We start from the raw sequence: 23,393 nt of genomic DNA on the forward strand, positions 1-23,393 counted from the left end.
CATTTTAAAATTTCTCTATGAAATGAGATTCCATGAGTTTAATTTCTTATACATTGTTAAAAATAACCAAGCCTCGAAAAATATTCTCACTCGTCAAATGTCTCATAGCTAAATTGATTACCATCTTCTAGTGTTTTCAAAACAAACATTCAAGGATTAAATTCCCCCACCTCCAACCATGAATGTACCAAGAATAAAATAACTCACTTGACCATCTACATGATTTTCACAACTCAATCGAAATTCTTATACAATATTAAAAATGTTTCAAGCCTAGAAGGCATTCTTACTTCACTATCTACATGACGGAATGAACTCCCAAAAACCCACAAATTAACACCATCATATAGTGAGTTGTAGTTCAAGTGCCAGGAGTAGACATTGACATTCACTGATTCTAAACTCCTTTTTTCGTACTTTTTTGTCTGGCCATCAGACATCAATACACAGAAGAAATAATTTTGACTTAATTACGCAATGTCTGCATTCATCACATTTAAATTTCATCTTATACCTATGTCTTGGGCATGGAACATTCTCCACATGTCAAGTTAACAGTAAATACAAAATGGCTCTCGCATACATTTACAAAAGGAAGAGCCCTTCCATAGCGTTTTTCTGCTCCGACCAGTTCAAGCCCTTACAAAGAAGCCAAAAATCCCGAACACAAAAATCAAAGATAATTCAGCCCCAAAATCGTCCAAGTTCCATGCCCACAAGACAAGTACTTAGCTGTTAAGAGTAGAGAGCATGCCTCCAGTTGCAGTTGGTATCACCACCTCCCAACCAGGGCCTTTGAGGGGAATTGAAGCAATAGCACCATTGGATTCTTCATCAACATTCGATGCACCTACAACCAGATCACTTCTATCCATGACCCTTTCCAAATCTTCATCACTAATATCTGTTTGTATCATCTTATCTTCAGCTGTTTCTTCCTCTCGGAGAAGTGCCAGAAGATCCTCCTCCTGCAAGATACAAACTCACATTAACTTTGAAATGCTAATCACCAACCATCGGAGGGATAAAATAATTATTAAAAAAAAAAAAAACCCTAAAATTCTGTTTCTCACGGTCCTGCTCAGAATTTAATCTAAAACTAGCACATACACAATTACATAAAATCACAACTTAATCAACTAAGCCCACTAAATTTCAGAAAGCAAGCAGGCCCCAGCCCCAGCGTGCCTACGATATTCATTAACAAGAAATGCCATAAATAATTTCCATTTTTTTAAGAGGGGGAAAATTCTAGAAAACCAACATAGGAGTGGCATACCAACGTATAGTAAATAACATATTTGGAGGAAAAATTAAGTGCATATGGCAAACCTCCGTGATATCTGTGCCATTAGGCTTGTTTCTTTCTTGGTGAAACTGCCCTTTCCCGATGACCACATGCTCAAGCTTCAACTTGCTAAAAGCTCTATTCAACATGCGACCCTGTTGACGGGAACTTTGTAAAATGTTCAGGTACCAAAAGGAATTGTTTAGTTATATAATAAGAACAGAAACAAAAACCATAAGAGTTACCTCTACAGATTGGGCGGTTGAAAGCCTGTAAACATGAACAGGCTTGGTTTGACCAATCCTATGGCATCTATCCATGGCCTGCAAATCCATTTGAGGGTTCTGGGATGCAAAAGAAAAGAAATCATTTTAAAACTTTATAAATACGTTTTTATAATGGTAGCAAAAGAAAGCGATAAGAGAATATAGCATCAAGAAAATACCCAATCACTGTCATAGAGTATACAGGTATCGGCTGCAGTGAGGTTGATACCCAGTCCACCAGCCCTGGTGCTTAAAATAAATATTCTGTAATTGCTGTTCTCATCATTGAACTCCTGGATCTGATTACAAAACATAGATGATTTTCCAATAAGCTAGATTTGATAACCCTCCACAATATCCAATTTATGGAAACCCCCAAAGAAATTGCATGTTTATAACACAATAAAAAAACAGGTAATGCTGAAAAAAGAGAAATAAACCATCTTCACTAACACATAATAATGCACATTGCACACTCAAATACACTAACACAACTGGAAATGTTTTTTTTTTTTTTCCAGAGTTTGTCTACTTTCAACAATAGATATGTCGGGAAAAAAAAATTAAAATTACATCCTTCAACTAAACAAGACTCATTAAACAAAACCATAAGTAGATCATATTGTAGTAACAGATGCAAGAGTCAGATTGCAGCCTATCAGAAGGAGCATATTTCCTTCACCAGTACACAGTTATGCCATTTGCCACCTAGGTGCTTAGATTGCATTGAAGGTGCAAAAAGAGAAAAGACACTGACAAGGAAAGACAAACTGCTCAGTTTAATAAATAATCTGAGTGTCACAAGATGCTTAAATGGCTTGCAGCAAAACAAACAGGAAGTTTGGATGAAATGGCACATCAGAAATTTGGTATAACACACCAACGACTAAAAAGACTCCTACTAATATCACTAACAGCTTCCCATTCTTCACTGCACCACAACTTAAAATATTTACACTATATGCAAATTTACAAGACTGGCATTTAAAAATTTCTTAAAATTATCAAATGAGTAATACAGGAATCAACATAAATAGGCTTCATATTCTCATAAAATTTAGAGAAACATAAACCTGTCTTCTCCTCTCGTCAAGCTTCACACTGCCATCAATTCTACAAACTTCAAGTCCTTTTTCAACAAAGTAGTAATGCATGATATCCAAAACTTTGGTCCACTGGGAAAAGATCAAAACCTGATTCCAAATTAAATGGAAGATGAATAGGCAACTAAATAAAAAATGAGAATAAATGCGAACTAAATGAGAAAAGATCAAAACCATACTTTATGTTTACGAGCAAGCAACCGTTCCAATAGCCGGTCCAGTAAACGAAATTTACCACACTGTTCAACTATCTTTTCAACAGGCGGATAAAAATCTGTGAACAAAAAAATAAGGAAAAATTAATGACTTGGGAAAGTTGTACATCACCCATTTGATATGAATACCCAAAATAAATTGCACATAAATATATAAATACATGAGCCATCAAAGGCAGACTCCAAGAGGTCAGGATGGTTGCAGTTCTTCCGAAGTTGGATCATCAGATTATTAAGCTTTCCTTTCATACCACGACAACCTGAAAATTACAGAAATCATATTACAATAAACTGAAAAAAAATAAAAAACATTAACATTAATTAACAAATTTTAAGTCTTTCATCAGATAGATAAATCCTACCAACATGTCAAAGTTAACATGCTGTATGATCATCCAAAATCCTGATCCAGCTTATAAAACGACCAATATGATACAAGTAACCAAAGCCATAATACCATTTTTTTTTCTAGAACGAGACACTGGATGCTGTTGCATTAGATTGGACAAGCAATGCAAATGACTCAACTACAGCAGAAAAATAAATTAAAATGAAAAGTACAGATGACAGCATCATCATTAAATCTTTTTCTTCTAATCTGCAATTAAAATCAACAATCAATAAGAATGCAAGGATCATTAGGCCAGCTGTTTGTGCCTTGGAAGGATAATATTAAATGATCTGGCACATTAACATTAGTAGCAACAGCCTCAAATATGACCTAATCCATACATTGTGCTCCCATCATCAATGCAGGATGAAATTTTTGTTTGTCAATGATTGTACTTTGAAACGAAATAAAAAACAAACAAAAAATTCCCTACGTAGACACAAGGATGGAGAATAAAAGTAAATCCAGATAATAAATTGCACAGGGCATGAGTCCCATGTCTTTCTTTTCTCAATGCAAACTCATTGGAGCTTTTCACTAACAAAATTGATCTAGTACCAGCGCTTGCATTCTCAATCAAATAGTCTTCCAAGGTCTTGTTAACTAAGTGATCCTGGAAATTCTTCTGATGGTCAGTCATTGTAGCATACAGTATGATCTCTTTCTTTCGAGGCAGCATCTGCTCAACGTCAGTCTTCATTCTTCTTAGAAGAAACGGACGCAATATAGCATGGAGTTTTGCTATCACCTACAGTAATGAAAAGCCAATAAGCATTACATATTCATTGTAAATTGCTTAATATGTAATCTACAATTATAGCAAGTATAAGTACTTGAGTCCTTCTCTTCTCTTCCATTTCTTCCTTCATTGCTTCACTGTTGCACTTTCCTGACAGATCAAACCTGAAAAAAAGTGCTTCAAAATCTAATAATTTGTCATAAGTAGCATATATCATCATCAGAGTATGGTAATCCCTGTTCTTGTAGCAAGCTAACACAGTCTTGATATATCAAAATCAATTCATCTTCCACTCAAATGAATGCTATACTATTAATTGTGGGATTGCTACAATATTTAGGGGAACCAGATTATGACTTCTTTTCCAACTGAGAATACATCAGCATTTAGAAATAAAGAAGCATATAGCAGTATCGATATAGAAAGAGGCTAACAAAAAGTATTCATGGAGTATGAGCTCTATCATTATATTTTATGTGGGGCCCATTAATGGGTGTCCTTAGGGCATTTGTTAGTGGACCATTTTAAGAAAATTTTAATACCACTTTTATGGGAAATATAAAAAGCTATTAAAATAATCAATTACTTTTTTCTTTTCCCATAAAAGATTTCTAAAAATACTTCCTAAACCAATGCTCTTAGGGCATCCGTTAACTTTTCCCATTTTATATTGCCATTTTACTTAAAAAGATAGTTCACCTTTTCATAAAACAGGTTACAAGACTAACAAAAATCAAAATAGAGAATATGGAATTTTCGAAAATAATAATAATAATAATGACAGATAGGCAAAGCATACTTACCATGACTCAAATTCTTCATGAGATGAGAAAATATCAGGCAAAATGAAGTTTAACAAAGACCAAAGCTCTGCCAAATTATTCTGCAGGGGTGTCCCAGTCAACAGAAGCTTATTTTCTACCGGTAAGTATTTCAATTGCTTCAGCAATAGGCATTTTGAGTTTTTCAACCTGTGTCCCTTTAAGAAGAAAGATATAGGTAAGAAAAGGCAAAAGCAACCCTGCAGACAAATTAGTCGGATCACTCACCTCATCAATCACAAGATATTTCCAACTATAATGCCTCAAATACTTTTTTGAATCAGTTAAGGCCACCTCATAAGAAGTTACAATTATAGGAAATTTGGGGCCAATTGTTCTAGGCATGTGCTTCCTTCGTAACTCCTCTCTTTGTTTCTTGTCACCATGGTAAATGATAGCATTCATTGAGGGTGTAAACCTTTTTTTAAATCCACCAAAAAAAAAAAAATTTACAAAATAATAATAATAAAATATGAGGATGCACATGGAAGCAATACTTGATTCAGGCTAGTTTAGCAAAGTTCAAGATAAGAATTTACCTTGAAATCTCATTTACCCAATTTGAGAGAGTAGAAAGAGGAGCAACTACTAAATAAGGCCCATCCAGTCCATTTCCTTTTAAATGCGCAAGAAAGCCAATGGTTTGAATTGTTTTCCCAAGCCCCATTTGATCAGCAAGGATCCCATTCAGCCCATTTTGCCATAATGATATCAACCACTTTACACCCTTAAGTTGATAGGACTTCAGTTTTCCTCCAGTTAACAAAGGTACAAGTTCTTTCTGTTCTTTCTCAATTCTTTCTTCCTCAGTCAGGTTCACATCTTCAGGTTTCTTGGCTTCTTCAGATCTTGTAAGCATGGCTTCAACTGCCCTCTTGGCCTTCCTCTAAAAAAGTTAATAATAGGAATTCAGGAAAATTTGTTTTTATATAAGTAAGAAAAATTTTATTAAAAAAGACTACTTCATGCAAAGGATGAAATAGCCACAAGAAGTATGTACAAACAACATCAAGAAAGAAATTATGTACAAGAGAAGAGAGTCTATAAACATTGGAATTCAGAAAAATGTTAAAATGCACTAATACAATATCTGACCCAATATAGACTTATAGCAGTTGATTAATCGTGAATAGAAAAAACCATGTCATCAGGTTTACAAAGCTGGTTGCTTAAAAGGAACCACAAACAGGATTATAAAAGAGTCCGTTGGAAAAAAAAATGGCCTACTAAATGTTGGAACAATATATTTAACTTTCCAGATATCAAAAGGCCTGTAAACATGCGTCCCTGACAAAAACTGATGCACTTTATGTAGGAATACAAATGCATCCAGACAACCAACTAGCTCATTTAACAAATGATCCAACCTACCTGGAATTACATATCAAATCAAGATAAAGTAACACGGCATAAGAGAGAAGGAAAGATAATTATAAATAAAAGACAAGAAAACAAGGATTTCTACACAAAACCTACCTATGATTCTATATGAGCACATGTGACAAAACAAATACTTATTTTTTTCACCATACCTAGTGCAACAACATAAATAAAGCAACTCAAGCTTCCTGAATCATTATTTTGGCCACCTCAATTTCCACAAACAAAAAATCTAAATTTGGCAGTCTCAATATATTTCCTGTGTCATTGTAAAAACTTTCTGAAAAGGCGGTTACTCCCTTTACACATCCATGAAAACTTTAATCAGCTTTACGATTAAGAGTAGTCAGAAGATAACCCATAAATACAAGAATAAGTGATCAAATATCCTCTATTTGAACTTCTGTCTGTTAGTTTTATAAATTTTCATCTGTATATAAAGGCAGATTTTTACAATTTACACATACACAATACAACAGAACAAACTTAATTTAATTAATAGGAAGCCTGTATAGAGTAAATACAACAAATTACAATATCAACATAAAAAATTAAAAAATTTTATAAAAAAATCACAGAAATGCTCACAGTATTGTATGTAGAAGCCTTTCTTTTTGATCCACGACCACGACCTGTCTTCTTTTCAACAGTTTCACTTTCTGGCTCCACTCCATTCTATCCATGCAAAAAACATAGTAACTCAATCAGAAAAAGGAAAAGTGATTCTCCTAACCATAAATATTCAAGTGAGAAAAGTGCACGAGGGGATACAACTGTTATATCATCCATTTTTTCCAGCAAAAACTCAGAGTACATCTGAGTTTGTGTTAGAAGCTCGTCCAATTTGGTAAACTGGGTATCATTCAAGTGGGGTGCCTCCTCAGGCTCCTTTCCTTGTTCTTCCTTGACCCGAGCTTCGAACAGCTTCTCTTCTTCCTCAGCCATGTTTCTTGATAGCAAAGAGGTATCTCCATTTTTTGCATCTGCAAGTATTTCTTCCTCTGACTTAACTTCCACTTCTGCCTTGCACATATCCTTCACGTTTAATAAAATTTAAAACATTAATTTAAAACACATTTCCTTCCAGTTTAAATTTAAAAAACAAAAACAGGTTATAAATATGGTACAAGAGGATCTCCAAAAGTTATAATCTAAAAATAAATATTTTCCAATGTCATCCAGTCATTTAAAGTTCTTTAAATGCAAAAAATTCATGAAATTTAAAGGTAGCTCAACATCATTGACTGTATTCTTTCCATATAATCCACATAACTACATAATGTAACTAAACTCTAAATTTTGCCTCTTGTGAAACCCCCAAACTTTCCCTTCCAACAAGTAAGTATTTCAATAACTGTTAATAGACCAAAGAGAGAAACGCCAAGGCACACAAACACAACCTTTTAAACAAAAAATCCCAACCTCAAAAAACAATAGAGTTCCACTTGTTTCTCATAAGCTATACATAAATACAGAAAATGGACCCAAAAAAAGTGCCATTTCTTTAAGCTATTTCCTTTTCACTTTCTTTTTCTTTTCTTTTTTCTTTTTCTTTTTTTCTCCTTTTGCTTTCCTAGCCTTCACTTTCCCTCATAATCCCGAGAACCAAACAAAGCGAAAACAAAAAAACAAAGCAAACCTCGTCTTCAAGCACCGATGTCGGTGACTCTGCAGAGCCGTCGTCCTTCGTTTTGTTGTTCGCCTCCATTTCAAACCCTAACATTAAGTCAAACAATAAATAAATCAGAACGAAGCAGACCAAAAAAGAACCAAAAGTACAAAAATTACAACAACAAAAAACAAAAAACAAAAGGCATTTTCATAACCATAAACCCTAGGGTTTCGACTTTCGATTTCAAAAAAAAAACGATTACTGTTCGCAACGCGACTTTGATAGCTTCATTGTTCACAGAAAAGTGATTTTACTAAGCATTAAAAGCACGAAATGCACAAACACAAACCGCACAGATTCGAAGCCTCTGGTAGAGAATGGAGAAGAGAGAAAATGGAGCACTGTGGAGTTTAGAGTGAGTCCAGAGAGAAAAAGCAGAGAAAAAATGAAATGAAACGTTGCGAAATTTGCGATAGTGGGAGCTACCAAATATCAGTATGAGAGAAAATTTATTTTATTTTTATTTTATATATTTTTTTAATGGCTTTGCGGGGGAGTCCTTGGGCGGGAAATTGAAACTCAAAATTTACCCTCGGAGTGTTTATTTAATTACACTGACAACCTAGATATGGACACTGTTTTCCATGTTTTTTGCAAGGTCAATTTTTGAGGGCTTTGAGTTTGATAGGTTTTCCTTGGGCGTATGTCACTAGTGGGTAGTGGTAGATTAATTGCGTATGACTGTATGAGGGGAGATGGGTTCCCACTTCCCAGAAAACGGGGTTGCATGCTTTGTCTGCCTGTTTGTCTACATTGAACGCACTTTTGTCCTTTGGACAACATTAAAATTTTTTAATTATAAATCATCTAAATATTAAACTATTTTAGTTTAAATTGACTCTTTAACATTTTTTTTTTTTTTTTTTGTTGGGTCAACTTGGATTCGTTGTATAAAAGAATAAGGTGGGCGCAACTTTCCTTGCCATTTGTTCCACGAGTCTGTTTTGAGATCTACTTATTTTATTGAAATTAAAATTTTTTTTATTGGAAGTACTATAGATAAAGGTTCCATTTGAATAGTGCTTATTATTACTGAAAGTTGATAAAAACTGATTGTTGCTAAAAACACTGTAGCAAAATAATTTTTAAATGTGTGAATAGTACCGTGGGACCCACTTTTAATATTAAATATTACGTGAACAGTGCTCGCACAGTAAATTTTGTCCCCAAAGTCAAAAAAGCCGGCCAAAAAAAAAAAAAAAAAAAACAACAGAAAACGCAACTTAACTTTAAGTAGAAAAAAGTGCTATCCAAACCTTACCAAAGATAAAGTTTAAGTGAAATAATACAGTGAGACCTATAAATAGTACTAAAAAATGCAATAAGACCTATGAATAATAGCAAAAATAAGCTGAATAATAAAATAAGTTTGCAAATTTAAAGTCCGTTTGGATATCGCTTATTTTGCTGATAACTAAAAATACTGTAGCAAAATAATTTTTAAATGTATGAATAGTGCCGTGAGACCCATTTTTAACCAAAAAAGTTACTAAATAAAAATATTTGTGGGCCCCGTGAACAGTACACGAGACCCACTGAACAATGTCATTCCAATAAAAATTTAGATTGTCAAAGAGGTGGTGGGTCCTATGCACAGTGCACAGGACCCACTAATAAACACTCCCACATGAAATGCGCATGTCAATTAAAAAAAACAAAAAAGAGGAAAACGCAAATGCAGCACCATGGGCGCTAATCCAAATGCATACTTAATCATGTCAAACAGACACTTAGGTTGCATTTGTTTCAACTGAAAACTAATTCAGGAATTACTTTTACACCCTTGTGTGTGTTTGGCTCTAACAAAAAATATGATCAAATGGAAAATCAATTACACGTTGATTGTAAAATCACCCGCTTCAGCCATAAAATCAATTACACCCTCATTTTACCTTCAAATAATTTCCAGGACTTAGAGAGAGTGAGAGGGAGAGAAGAAATAACACATGGGTCCGAAACCCATCTCCCTTCAGCTCCACCCAATGCACGAACGAGAGAGAGACGCAACTCCACCCTACACGCAGACACCGGTCCGAGGTCCCCCACACTCTGATGAGCAACGCCGTCGTACCCAATCCACTTAACCTCACCTCTGCCTACTTTGAGCTCTGCATGTACCCAATCCACCAAGGAAAAACTCATCCTCACGTCGGTAAAGCCCATCTCACCTCCAACATCTCTGATCCGTCGCTCCCACATCGCCAGCGAAACACTTCTCTCAAACCCACCCTCTACAATACCCGATCCACCCAAGACTGATCTCGATCTCGACCCACCCAAGACCAATCTCATTGTCGTCGCTGAAGATCGTCGCTGCCGTTGAAGATCAATCTCGTTGAAACGATCTATCTCTCTTTCCCTCAATCTCTCACTCTTTCTTCCTCCCTCTCTCTCAATTTGACTGAGTTCAGCTTGTGAATGAATGGAGCTAATGGATTTTTGTTTTGATAACTGTATATACTGAAATTTTCTATTATAGAATTTGCTTGGAAGCTGAGAAAACGTGAGAAACTAGTACAAAAATAGCATTTTCAGAACGCAAACAAACACGTGAAAACATTTTCTAAAACAATTTTCATAATGCAACCAAACACTTGAAAATATTTTCCTTTCCCGAAAATATTTTCACTTGAAAATATTTTACACTCGGAAAATATTTTACATTCAACCAAATGTAGCCTAAATTGAAATAGAAAGTGGTCACCAGTGAAAATAGAAATGATATTAATAGTGAGTTCATGTAAAAATAATTGTTTAACACTCACTTTTTGCCACTTAAAAACAAATTGTGATCATATGAAAGTAGTTATGTGAACTGATTATCAAAGAAACAAGCAACAAATGAGTCAAATTAACGATTTTTTTTTTTTAAAGAAATAAATAGCTTCTTACTTGTGATATTTAATTTACATCCCTTCAAATTGTCATTCCAATTCTACCCTATGTTTGGATGAGAGAGATGTGGAAAGAACAGAGGAGAATGAAATATGACTATAATGCACTAAAGTTTTAGTATACTTCGATCATTTTTCCCTTTACCCTCCTCTTTTCTCCCTCCATTGCGAACGCACAGTCTAATTAAGTAGATTAAATTGGTAACTCAAGATAAGATCCTCCAATTCCCTTCTATTTTTATTTAAATATAAGCCATGTACATTTAAAAATATATATACAATTCAGATGGCTCAATTTAAAGATAAAATGCAAGACTTGTTGTCAAGTGTTTATACTTAGTGCCTAAGTCAATTTCTGTCATAATATTTTTCCCTTTGGCTGTTGACTTGATGGTTTTACATCAAATGGGATGTAATAATGTTTTTTGACATCAAACAAACATATATATATATATATATATATCACTATCTGCATTGTACTTAAAGTATAGAACAAGAATCGTGCACGTTTAGTTAGAGATGTCCTAAAAATTGATATTCATGAATCAAGTATATTCTCTCTCTCTCTCTCTCTCTCTCTCTCTCTCTCTCTCTCTCTCTCTCTCTCTCTCTCTCTCTCTCTCTCTCTCTCTCTCTCTCTCTTCCCCAAAATAATCACACTAGATACCTATTGGCTTTTGGTGTATACAAGGTTTGAATCTTGAGTCTCTTATTTGACGAGAGTAAACTTTACTAGTTGTACTAATTAAAATCCACAAGTATATTCTTACAATATTCGCACGAGTGATATGGTTTTTTTTTATTATTTTTATTTAGCAATATTTGTGTGAGTGATATGGCTAGTTAAGTGTTGATCCACATTAGATAATAACCACAAAAGTGAGTGATTAATATGACATGATTGGGACCAAACTCATAGGTTTAAGCTTTTGGATAAAGTAGTGTCACTATATATTATATTATTTACTTACTTAGAGTATTCCCAACATATTATCTCCCTAGTGGTATCAAAGCCTAGGTTCACTACCTAGACATTTAGATTTGTTATTTGGCGTAAGGTTCTCTAGGTAGGAATATTTGAAGGTAACTTGGGGTGACATGCACTTTAGTGACTTAGTTTTAGGGACCAATAATGTATTTTGGTTATGAATATAAAAGATATCAAAACTTTTTTTTAATTGATAATATAAATAGTCCGTTATGTATATATAAGGTTGGTGAATATAGTTTTTTTTTATGAATCCAAACATAAAATTCATTATATTTAATTAATTTAAGTAATGTAATCTCAACTATAATATAGTAGTTAATTTTTAACATAAAGTTGTGAGAGGGCAAGAAATTTCAATTATAGTGTATACCATATAAAGTAACTATTAATTAAGTAGCTTATGAACAATCTTGAACTTGTTTGATATGTGAATAAAATGAGTTTGGGCATGTAACCTAGTTTGGTAATGAGTTTGAGCTTGATTCATGTTCAAAATCAAATTAAATGACAAACTAACTTTGAACAGCGGACTTGACTTGGCTTATTTATAGTTATGTACCTACAAAATACATCATCAATTAAACTATTGAGTACCAAGCTACTTTTCAAATTGCATTGTGAAATAAAAGTCGACAATAGTTTATGAATCTATACATCCATTAATAAAGTAGAAAAATTTCGCAGTTCAACAAATTTTAAATCATTATGTAAAATAATAATTGAGACATTTTTTTTCCATAAAACTTTGTCATGGCTTTATTTTAAAACATTTTGTTAACCTAATTTAGATAAAGATTCCTTAAAAAAAAAAAAAAATTAGATACAGCTTTTTAAAACTTTCACATTTCTAAAACTTTTTATTTTTATTTTTTAATGAACTTTACCCAACTGTTTAATATAAAACAAAAAAAAAAAGTAAGCATTTAGCAACTCTTTTTTGTTTTTTACCTCAACATACATAATAATTAATTCAATAAATTCAATACACAATAATTTTTATAATATATATATATATATATTTACAATTATGAAAACTTATTTTTTATAATAAAGTTGAGTAAAAATGATGTTTAACTCACGAAGTCACCATTATTCATCACTACCAATTTGGTGAGTTGGTATCTCCTCCGGTATTAATAAGGAGCTATTTGGTATGGTATTTTAAACAACATTTTTCAGTTTTTAAACAATATTATACATATTTTTGCACACTTTTTCATTCACATATATTACCAAAAAATACAAACAACATTACTAGAATAACGTTACCAAACTACGCTAAGTATTTGAGAAGTATTTCTAATCATTTCCACCCAAAAAGAAGAAAATTCACCATTGAAAATTTGTTGTATAGATAGTCAACATCCAGAGGTGAAAAGGAAAGGAGCCTTGTACTCATTGTACATACGGGGGCCACATATGAACAGAAGGGAGATAAGGCAAAGAGCCACATTCACGTGTATTTCCTTCCAAAACCTCAACTGTCACTCTCTATTCTCTTCTTACATATGCTATCTTCATCTTAAAACCTTTGACAACGAACGATGTAATAAGGAATTAAGATTTTGAGAAACTAATCAACATTGACGTCTTGGAGGCTTTTGGGTACCAAATGGATGAATCTTATCTTTCAGAGTCATAGCGCCAAGACATGCACAACATTATTATGTCTCTTGGGTCGAAGGTGATTGATTATACATAGCTAACGAATAAGTGGTTTCCACTTTCCATGCATTTGAACGTTATTTTGTCACCAAGAGTTTTACAATTGATTTTTCTCTTTTGATGTCAATTTGATTTTGTCCTGAGGTTTTATCTTTAGCTTATACTACTTAATTGGAATGCTTTTAGTATAGGAAGTAGATTATGAATATTATGTACAAGTAACAAGACTACCAATGACACAACTAGGAATCAATAAAGTGGATTAGTTTTAGTGATCTATTGCTTCTGCGAAATTAATGATTTATTGCCCTTATCGACGTGTCTACCATTTTGCTGTCCAATTCATTGTCTTCTTGTTACTAGGTGTGAAACTAATTGATTAGACCCCTGGATTGTGGAATTAGGAAAGCAACCTTCTAAAAAATGCGAAGAGCATACTATTTTACAGAAATAGGAGTAGAAAGCATTTATCACATGAACTTGTTTGACACCCTTCAGAATGCATAATGAAATAATGAATAATTTTGCCAATATGGTAGGACATGGAGCCTCTGGACTACTGGGCAGAGGAAGTGCCTCAGAAGTCAGAATATCAGCTCAATCGGTGCCTGGCCTCTTAAAATAAGGTTGTTTTAGATCGCAATGGTTTTGTGTTAGCATCAATATACACATCTGAAATATATGTATTTTTCCTTTGAACTAGTACTTAGAGCATGATGCTGCAAATGTGAAACGATGCAGTAACAATCTAAAATTCTTGCAGTGCAAAATTTAAAGTTCTTTCAAACATATAAATAACTAACTTTATCTTTTTATCTTGTTTCCCAAAATAATCGACATGTGATATAATTGTCCATGGAGAGATGCATCTAATCTTAAAGAGCATAAGGATAGTGTAAAAAGTAAACCTGGCATTTCATATTATTGTGCTCAATGGGGGAGCTTACAGAATTCTTGGATCATGGGCGTGTTTTCAAATCTAGAGTAGTAGGACAAGATGGTGAAGTTCCACAGAAAATAAATATAATGAATTGAACGTCTAGTAATAACATAGATATTACAATGATCTTTGCTTGAAACCAAATGGGAAAATGGGTGTCTATGTAAAGCTGAATATTGTAGTGTGGATATAGATGCTCTCTGTTGGGAAATTCCACAACAATATCCAATTCAAAACGTACTTAAGACTCGTGACAGAGATTTTCAAAACCCATATACTCTTGATTTGCCATCTTCTCAACCATATTCGCTATGCCCACCCCACCTGTTATACAGTAGAAAAATCAAGCACATTAGTTTGAAAAATAAAAAGAATAAGAGGCTGGAATATCTTGATATCTAGTCATGATTTATGATTTTATTTTTTAAATCATGCAAAGCTAGAGAGCCATATACCTAAGCTGATTGCGCTCACAAAGATGGTCAGAGCTAGTATGAAGATGATTATAGATGCCCTGCCAAGGAGTGCGATTATCTTTCTCACTACATGCTGACCGGTAAAGGCAGCTAATGTTGCAACTAAAACGAAATAACTAGCTGCGGCAAAGAGTAAAATATGAGTTGAGTTAAATTAAAATGAATTTTGGTACTTGTTTGGCAATAAGTACAGTTTCTATGAGCTTCATTCCTGTATAGAAAACCTGTTCTAGTAGTCAGAATTAGTTACTTACCATACGGAACTGGGAAACGGTTGAGAAGGTAATATTGTACAACAGACATGGACGATGAGAATACCATTGCAAAGGTTGATGTAGCACTTGCAACCTGCAAAACGCACAGGTTTATGAATTGGCTTCAACTTTTGTGTGTGTTTCAATCAGAGTTTTGAATGTGGTATGCTTTTTTTTTTTTTACCCTGATAATTTCCAGCTGTGATTTCCAATCTTTAGAGGTAATGTAATGTTGGTATCAGGTTACATGTCCTGAAAGTTTATTGTTTCAGGAAATAATTTTTCTGCCGTGAACCAAACTCATTTTCTGCCTCTGAATTGTTCCAAAGTTTTATTAAGTTGAATTAATCAAGTTCGGCTTACTGGTAGCGAGAAAAGGAATCACTTGTTAAATTTTTATAATATATATATATATATATTTACAATTATGAAAACTTATTTTTTATAACAAAGTTGAGTAAAAATGATGTTTAACTCACGATGTCACCATTATTCATCACTACCACCCAATTTGGTGAGTTGGTATCTCCTCCGGTATTAATAAGGAGCTATTTGGTATGACATTCTAAACAACATTTTTCAGTTTTTAAACAATATTATACATATTTTTGCACATTTTTTTACTCATATATATTACCAAAAAATACAAACAACATTACTAGAATAATGTTACCAAACTACCCTAAGTATTTGAGAAGTATTTCTAATCATTTCCACCCAAAAAGAAGAAAATTCACCATTGAAAATTTGTTGTATAGATAGTCAACATCCAGAGGTGAAAAGGAAAGGAGCCTCGTACTCATTGTACATACGGGGGCCACATATGAACAGAAGGGAGATAAGGCAAAGAGCCACATTCACGTGTATTTCCTTCCAAAACCTCAACTGTCACTCTCTATTCTCTTCTTACATATGCTATCTTCATCTTAAAACCTTTGACAACGAACGATGTAATAAGGAATTAAGATTTTGAGAAACTAATCAACATTGACGTCTTGGAGGCTTTTGGGTACCAAGACATGCACAACATTATTATGTCTCTTGGGTCGAAGGTGATTGATTATACATAGCTAACGAATAAGTGGTTTCCACTTTCCATGCATTTGAACGTTATTTTGTCACCAAGAGTTTTACAATTGATTTTTCTCTTTTGATGTCAATTTGATTTTGTCCTGAGGTTTTATCTTTAGCTTATACTACTTAATTGGAATGCTTTTAGTATAGGAAGTAGATTATGAATATTATGTACAAGTAACAAGACTACCAATGACACAACTAGGAATCAATAAAGTGGATTAGTTTTAGTGATCTATTGCTTCTGCGAAATTAATGATTTATTGCCCTTATCGACGTGTCTACCATTTTGCTGTCCAATTCATTGTCTTCTTGTTACTAGGTGTGAAACTAATTGATTAGACCCCTGGATTGTGGAATTAGGAAAGCAACCTTCTAAAAAATGCGAAGAACATACTATTTTACAGAAATAGGAGTAGAAAGCATTTATCACATGAACTTGTTTGACACCCTTCAGAATGCATAATGAAATAATGAATAATTTTGCCAATATGGTAGGACATGGAGCCTCTGGACTACTGGGCAGAGGAAGTGCCTCAGAAGTCAGAATATCAGCTCAATCGGTGCCTGGCCTCTTAAAATAAGGTTGTTTTAGATCGCAATGGTTTTGTGTTAGCATCAATATACACATCTGAAATATATGTATTTTTCCTTTGAACTAGTACTTAGAGCATGATGCTGCAAATGTGAAACGATGCAGTAACAATCTAAAATTCTTGCAGTGCAAAATTTAAAGTTCTTTCAAACATATAAATAACTAACTTTATCTTTTTATCTTGTTTCCCAAAATAATCGACATGTGATATAATTGTCCATGGAGAGATGCATCTAATCTTAAAGAGCATAAGGATAGTGTAAAAAGTAAACCTGGCATTTCATATTATTGTGCTCAATGGGGGAGCTTACAGAATTCTTGGATCATGGGCGTGTTTTCAAATCTAGAGTAGTAGGACAAGATGGTGAAGTTCCACAGAAAATAAATATAATGAATTGAACGTCTAGTAATAACATAGATATTACAATGATCTTTGCTTGAAACCAAATGGGAAAATGGGTGTCTATGTAAAGCTGAATATTGTAGTGTGGATATAGATGCTCTCTGTTGGGAAATTCCACAACAATATCCAATTCAAAACGTACTTAAGACTCGTGACAGAGATTTTCAAAACCCATATACTCTTGATTTGCCATCTTCTCAACCATATTCGCTATGCCCACCCCACCTGTTATACAGTAGAAAAATCAAGCACATTAGTTTGAAAAATAAAAAGAATAAGAGGCTGGAATATCTTGATATCTAGTCATGATTTATGATTTTATTTTTTAAATCATGCAAAGCTAGAGAGCCATATACCTAAGCTGATTGCGCTCACAAAGATGGTCAGAGCTAGTATGAAGATGATTATAGATGCCCTGCCAAGGAGTGCGATTATCTTTCTCACTACATGCTGACCGGTAAAGGCAGCTAATGTTGCAACTAAAACGAAATAACTAGCTGCGGCAAAGAGTAAAATATGAGTTGAGTTAAATTAAAATGAATTTTGGTACTTGTTTGGCAATAAGTACAGTTTCTATGAGCTTCATTCCTGTATAGAAAACCTGTTCTAGTAGTCAGAATTAGTTACTTACCATACGGAACTGGGAAACGGTTGAGAAGGTAATATTGTACAACAGACATGGACGATGAGAATACCATTGCAAAGGTTGATGTAGCACTTGCAACCTGCAAAACGCACAGGTTTATGAATTGGCTTCAACTTTTGTGTGTGTTTCAATCAGAGTTTTGAATGTGGTATGCTTTTTTTTTTTTTACCCTGATAATTTCCAGCTGTGATTTCCAATCTTTAGAGGTAATGTAATGTTGGTATCAGGTTACATGTCCTGAAAGTTTATTGTTTCAGGAAATAATTTTTCTGCCGTGAACCAAACTCATTTTCTGCCTCTGAATTGTTCCAAAGTTTTATTAAGTTGAATTAATCAAGTTCGGCTTACTGGTTCGCTCTTTTCCTTAGTGAACAATCTTGATAACTGATGAACCTTTATTTTATAAAACTAACTCTTTCCCTTGCTACTGTCCCATGTAGCCATTACCTTTCATCGCAGTACTTTTATTTTATTTAATCTGTGCTAGATGAGATTTATAAATAAGATCCACTCCACCCCAATCCTTTACAACCTAACTAGGCTCAAGGATCGACTAACATCATTTCTGTGAGAGGACTAAGAGCAGAATATGCATGAAAAATCTTAATATACCTGAGGAGGAATTCCCAATTCGAGAAAAAGGGGTCCCAAGATAAAGCCACCTCCTAGCCCGAGCAATCCACCAACCATACCAGCTATTATACCACAGCTACAGTAAAGAAGAACCTGATGCAACTTCCAGTTTGTGATTTCCTTGCCCTTAGACGCAATTACCCTGGTCCCTTTGTATAAGCATATGACTTCAAAAAGTGTGACTGAGGCAGCGATTGGTACCTGTACAATAAGAAATATTTGTCGAGCTGATTTCTCCTGGGAAGATATATATAACTAGAGAGGCTTGTTCTGTGTCTTAGGTACATGATTCTCAAACTTGATTAAAGTACATGATTAATCTTTAAAGAATATATGAGCATCGAGATTTTGTTGCCATAAGATATCTCTAGAGGCAGATTTTGTTTTCTCACATGCCAATTTTGGCTGGACCATCATGCCTTCTGCATAAGTATATCATTTTAAATATTTCTTAGAGAGCTGCCATTACATCTTATTTCTATCCCCAGAAGTAGAAGGGTGCCTGCTCACTACTGTGTTGGACCAATTTGCTCCTGCTCTTCCTTGCTAGTAATTATTTGACAATGCTGTTTCTATATATAACCTAGTAATTTAGGGTTTGTAATTCAACAAGAAATTTTTTTCCAAGAATTTTTCAAATTTTCCATTGGTTATAGATTTTGATCTGTGAAGCTTAAAAAAGCTAGAAAATCACTGTGAGCACCAATGTGCAGCGGAAGTATCTTGAAAGAAATATGGCTATTTTAGGTTAAAATTTACCTGCAAGCAGTTCAGAACCCAGTACTCGGTGGAGCAGGTCACAGTATATGTCTGCATACAGTTTCATAGAGACAGACATTCATTAATACAAAGCAACTTCATGATGAGTGTTGACAGTCAAACAACTGAATTGGTGGATGACTAGCAAGACAGGTCTAGTAGCAACAGGAAGCCAAGAAAACCTACTGCTATATAAAATTTAATTAGGACAGTGGTTAATTCATTTTGGCTAGCAATGGAGATGAAAAACTTCAAAAAAATACTTCCTCCTATGAAATTTCAGTCCAATAACTTACCTTAACAATCTGAATAATAAGGAAAGCCACCCAGACATACACAAGCAGTGATACTTCTTTCCAGTATATGTTGCGTATTAGGGGAACCTGGATGAGATGGTGATAGTTACAGTATAACAGCAACAGTAACAAACTAGTAGCAAGTAACCAAGAATTCTTGAAAGACAATTGCAGAAAATACATTCCAACATTCTTGTACTCACCTCCTCTTCTTCTGGAGCAGCAGGACCACTTGGTAGGGCTTTGTACTCTTCTCCAGAACCATCTGCAGTTCAGGAGTTTAGTACAATCCTTTCTCAACTACAATATTTATAGGGAATCTCTCTTAGTTAGTATGTGAGTGCTCATCATGCTCTTGTACTACTGTTGTCGGGAAGATTTAAGAATTAGTGGATGGTGCAGTTTTTGGTGGAATTAGCATAATCTTTTTCTTAATTTGTTTGATTTGAAAGAATGACACATTCTTGGCTTGAAGAAATTGTAATCTAGGTGTCAAGGAATTTTATGGGGCCTTATTCACTCTAGGAATTTGCAAACATAGACAATGGGTGAAGATGCCAGTATGAATGGCAGGACTCATCAATTCTTGCATCGCAAGTATGGGCCTTGGGTGCAAACCAGTTTGTTTCTCACTATTATTTGTTGTTTTTTGTGATTCAGAAAGTAGTGAATTATAGCATCCAAACAAGATATTTAACCAAAACATTATGTGAACAGGAGGTACATACACTTGGTTTGAACCTTAGGTTTAACTGAATAGCTGTTTTATGTGAAACTCAGTCTCACTAGTTGTCAGGAAACTTCTGATCACATTCCATCTGATTGGTCTCATGAGTCAGTTCTATTTTCTCTAGTTTGTAGGTAATGTGGCTCAGCCTTAGCTCAATTATAGTTTGTACTATAAATTCAAGTGCATATTTCATTTAATAAAAACAACAAGGGGCTGCTGCAGTTGAATGGTGCAATCAAAAGCAAACTTGAGGCTGTAGTGTATGCATATTATGCAATTCGTTTGGTTTCATTTTAATAAATGATGAGGGGCTAAGTTAAGTCGATCCGGCATGACAGTGTGTTGCTTTCATGCTAATGTTTTCCCCACTTAAGATGATAAGATCATATCCTAATATTTACCCCTTCTAAGATCCTATGAGGTCAGTCCACTTATTTTACATAAATATTAGTGAACAAATATTTCACTCCTCCTAAATTAAATTTCAACAGTAAAATTTCAAAATTTAATAGCTCTTGTTTTGCATTTATTATATTGAAGCTTTGTATAGATACCTATACCCAAATAACTTTAGTCCCAATCTAGTGATTATGCTTAATAATACATTAGTTGATCACAACGCACAATCCTAAACTGGATCTGCATAAATTCTGATTCAGATACTGTCTTTTTGGAACGCTTTTCATTTTTTTTGAAGGTCAGATGGCTGGCCTAGGTATGAGGACTAATTTTTCTCCGTACTCATATATACACAAAGTAGAAGGCAATGGTATGTTAGAATTGATAGAAGGCAATATAAATTTAACTTTCATGGATTATTAATCCGTTACTAGATAAGCTGCCAATCATATCTCAGTATCATTTTTGGTTTTAACACATGATATATTTACCAAAAAGTTGGGATTTTTAAAGGAAAATTGAGCTTGGAGAGGACCACAGGCACTCACCACCAGGTTTGGATTCTGATTCCAGCAGCTTGGATGCTTCCTGAAAGTGAAGTAGCATTTCCATCCCTTCGTTAGTAAATCAAAACCAATGGATATCCATTACAAGCTTATGAAATAATTAGGGGAAAATCTTACCTTCTTCATCATTGTCTCTTTCTTCCATGTATCGATACCTTTGAATAAAGCTTTTGTTGATGTACCTGGCATCAATAAGTTTCAGTGTTAATTGCAAAAGTTTCAGTGTTAATTGCAAAAGTTTCAGTTATAAGAAGAAATTCTAAATGCAATTAAGTGATATGGAAGTCATTGGCAGATTGTGTTTTCAAGTGAATAGCCATCACCATGATCAAGATACACGTGGAATTAAAATATGATTATTAAACCAAATTGGATATCATATGGTACTATTTGTTTTGTGTTTCTGTATTAACTACAACTAGTAGTATGGGCTGATATTCATTAGCATCAATACTAGCTAGCAATGAAGTGCTTATAATAAAGGGGAAAAAGAGATTTTACCGATGAAGAGGATGATAAGAAGAACCGTGACCATCCAATCAGCAAACATGACATTGAAGGCAACTCCGATGCTAATTCCTAGCATGAGCATGGGCTGAAAGAGCAATGCCAGGTCATAATCTATTAGGGGCATTTCCAATGTTGGGTGTCTAAGCCTCAGATTGTAGTATACAGTTGATCCCGCTGCACCCATGATCATACCTGTAGCCACAGAATCAAAGCTGTTAATGTAGAAGGTAAAATTATATACATCATATATTTTAGAAGCACCCTAATAAAAAGATGTGCAAAGGCATCAAGTTCAGCATGGTAGAATGTCACACTAAATGTAGCATTTGATGTAAGCATGAATATATGTGCACTATGTACAAATGAAGCACTCATGCATACTCTCTTTCATTTTTCACTCTCTTTTTTGTTACATGCATATTAGCATATATCTATGTGAAGCATGCACGCAAGAAGCCATAAATCCAAAGAAAAATTAGTTGATGCAAATGTTGTTTGTTTAGTTTTTGTGAAGAAACTAAAATATGTGAAGTAAATTAAGTAGACAATACTGACATTTAGAGATGGCAGTAGAAGACTTGGGGTCAAAACCAATGATCAAGGTGAGCATTGGGACAAAAATTCCACCACCACCAACCCCTCCAACGCTACCCAATGCTGCACCAAAGAATCCAACTATTGTTCCCACTACAATTTTCCAGCTGAATTCCATTTCCTGCTCAACCAATAAATACATACCAAAATGAAGATATTGAAATGGTAAATGAAAGAAAGAAAAATCATGAAAAAGCATTTCCTCTTCGTCAAGTTGTCAATTTGCCATAAAAGTTATACTAAGCTCAAGACAGAGACTAAAGCTCACCGGCCAAACGTGCTCATAAGAAGACTTGCCAGCCTGCCAGAAGAAATGAACAATTCTAGGTAGAAAGCCTTGTATTTCTACTTTCTCAACAAAAATTTCTGGCTGTTTATCTTTCAGCTGTCTTTCTGCAAAACAAAAATTGCTGAACATGACTAGGCACCAAAACAAAAACCATGCTGCTGCTGTAGTTGATACTGCTAAAGCTCTGTGGTTCAGCTGAGTCTGAGCCATGTAGACAATTTGCAAAGCTAAAGCGAGGTAAGCTACTATGTATGACTTCTGAAAACTCTTGCTTATCTGTTCTAATTTCCTTTCCTAACTATGAATTTTCTCTTCTTCCTCTAACTTTCCAGGAGCACTGTCACACTAGGATTGGGAAAACAATGAAGAAATTTAAGAAATGAGGAGTGCGCTCTTTCAGTACCCGCTTATTGTCTACATTTATATTTCTCTTTCTCTGCTGTCTCTCTCTCTCTCTTTCACTGTGGCCCTACTGATGTGGATTTTTTTTTGAGTAATAATGTAAAAAAAGGAATTGAAATTTTTTTGCGTGCTTCAAAGTTGTTGTACTTGTACCTTTTATCCGTTTTCCTTGGATAACTCATACCCATAAACTAAAATATAAAATTATGGGGAAGGAAAAAAACAATTCCTTTACTTTATGAAATTTATTGATACAACTCATGAACAATGAACTTGATGTTTGTTTGGGAGAGTTTATTTTTATTAGTTTGTTGAACTTAGAAAAATAAGTTAAACAAAAGTACAGTTGTACCTAAAAAAAATTGGTGTCTAATATTGGATTTAAATTCATCTCACAGTTCA

At 34.2% G+C, this 23,393-nt stretch overlaps 3 protein-coding genes across 6 annotated transcripts; all 3 read right to left on the bottom strand.

Annotated features, from left to right (window-relative positions):
* Positions 1-459: 459 nt before the first annotated feature.
* LOC111991807 (ATP-dependent DNA helicase DDM1) lies at positions 460-8,311 on the bottom strand. 4 transcript variants are annotated; one of them, XM_024023622.2, is made up of 16 exons: positions 8,165-8,311; positions 7,843-7,919; positions 6,978-7,238; positions 6,792-6,878; positions 5,363-5,709; positions 5,052-5,241; positions 4,806-4,981; positions 4,097-4,166; positions 3,822-4,011; positions 3,034-3,132; positions 2,837-2,931; positions 2,628-2,747; positions 1,734-1,853; positions 1,534-1,632; positions 1,333-1,443; positions 460-968 (listed from the first exon to the last, which is right to left on the bottom strand). In XM_024023622.2, exons 2-16 carry the CDS (start codon positions 7,909-7,911, stop codon positions 729-731), a joined length of 2,274 nt encoding a protein of 757 aa, XP_023879390.1. In that variant the 5' UTR covers positions 7,912-7,919; positions 8,165-8,311; the 3' UTR covers positions 460-728. The 4 variants fall into 4 exon arrangements, with proteins under 4 accessions (XP_023879390.1, XP_023879388.1, XP_023879389.1 ...); XM_024023620.2 differs by having other exon boundaries at positions 6,975-7,238; XM_024023621.2 differs by having other exon boundaries at positions 6,975-7,238; positions 8,170-8,309.
* Positions 8,312-14,316: 6,005 nt separating this feature from the next.
* LOC136062009 (sulfite exporter TauE/SafE family protein 3-like) lies at positions 14,317-15,450 on the bottom strand. Its single transcript, XM_065760572.1, has 3 exons — positions 15,096-15,450; positions 14,821-14,961; positions 14,317-14,689 (listed from the first exon to the last, which is right to left on the bottom strand). Exons 1-3 carry the CDS (start codon positions 15,160-15,162, stop codon positions 14,607-14,609), a joined length of 291 nt encoding a protein of 96 aa, XP_065616644.1. The 5' UTR covers positions 15,163-15,450; the 3' UTR covers positions 14,317-14,606.
* A 1,569-nt stretch (positions 15,451-17,019) lies between these two features.
* LOC111991803 (sulfite exporter TauE/SafE family protein 3) lies at positions 17,020-23,041 on the bottom strand. Its single transcript, XM_024023615.2, has 12 exons — positions 22,569-23,041; positions 22,262-22,421; positions 21,698-21,898; positions 21,314-21,378; positions 21,179-21,218; positions 19,705-19,766; positions 19,502-19,588; positions 19,206-19,256; positions 18,426-18,647; positions 17,799-17,892; positions 17,524-17,664; positions 17,020-17,392 (listed from the first exon to the last, which is right to left on the bottom strand). Exons 1-12 carry the CDS (start codon positions 22,797-22,799, stop codon positions 17,310-17,312), a joined length of 1,437 nt encoding a protein of 478 aa, XP_023879383.1. The 5' UTR covers positions 22,800-23,041; the 3' UTR covers positions 17,020-17,309.
* Positions 23,042-23,393: the final 352 nt, after the last annotated feature.

The sequence above is a fragment of the Quercus suber genome, unplaced genomic scaffold (assembly GCF_002906115.3).
Source record: "Quercus suber isolate HL8 unplaced genomic scaffold, Cork oak 2.0 scaffold_372, whole genome shotgun sequence".
NCBI classification, from domain to species: domain Eukaryota; kingdom Viridiplantae; phylum Streptophyta; class Magnoliopsida; order Fagales; family Fagaceae; genus Quercus; species Quercus suber.

Bases quoted from the DNA above. Each gene is read 5' to 3' on its own strand.
- LOC136062009 (XM_065760572.1), bottom strand. From the start codon at position 15,162: ATGGTATTCTCATCGTCCATGTCTGTTGTACAATATTACCTTCTCAAC. The intron at 14,962-15,095 runs GTAAGTAACTAA...TCTTTGCCGCAG, and splicing joins CCGTTTCCCAGTTCCGTATG to CTAGTTATTTCGTTTTAGTT. The intron at 14,690-14,820 runs GTATATGGCTCT...ACTGTATAACAG, and splicing joins TGTGAGCGCAATCAGCTTAG to GTGGGGTGGGCATAGCGAAT.
- LOC111991803 (XM_024023615.2), bottom strand. From the start codon at position 22,799: ATGGCTCAGACTCAGCTGAACCACAGAGCTTTAGCAGTATCAACTACA. The intron at 19,257-19,501 runs GTAAGTTATTGG...AACTGTATGCAG, and splicing joins TTATTATTCAGATTGTTAAG to ACATATACTGTGACCTGCTC. The intron at 17,893-18,425 runs GTATATTAAGAT...TGCGTTTTGCAG, and splicing joins AATTGGGAATTCCTCCTCAG to GTTGCAAGTGCTACATCAAC.
- LOC111991807 (XM_024023620.2), bottom strand. From the start codon at position 7,911: ATGGAGGCGAACAACAAAACGAAGGACGACGGCTCTGCAGAGTCACCG. The intron at 7,239-7,842 runs GTTTGCTTTGTT...TTAAACGTGAAG, and splicing joins CATCGGTGCTTGAAGACGAG to GATATGTGCAAGGCAGAAGT. The intron at 969-1,332 runs GTTTGCCATATG...TGTATCTTGCAG, and splicing joins ATGGCACAGATATCACGGAG to GAGGAGGATCTTCTGGCACT.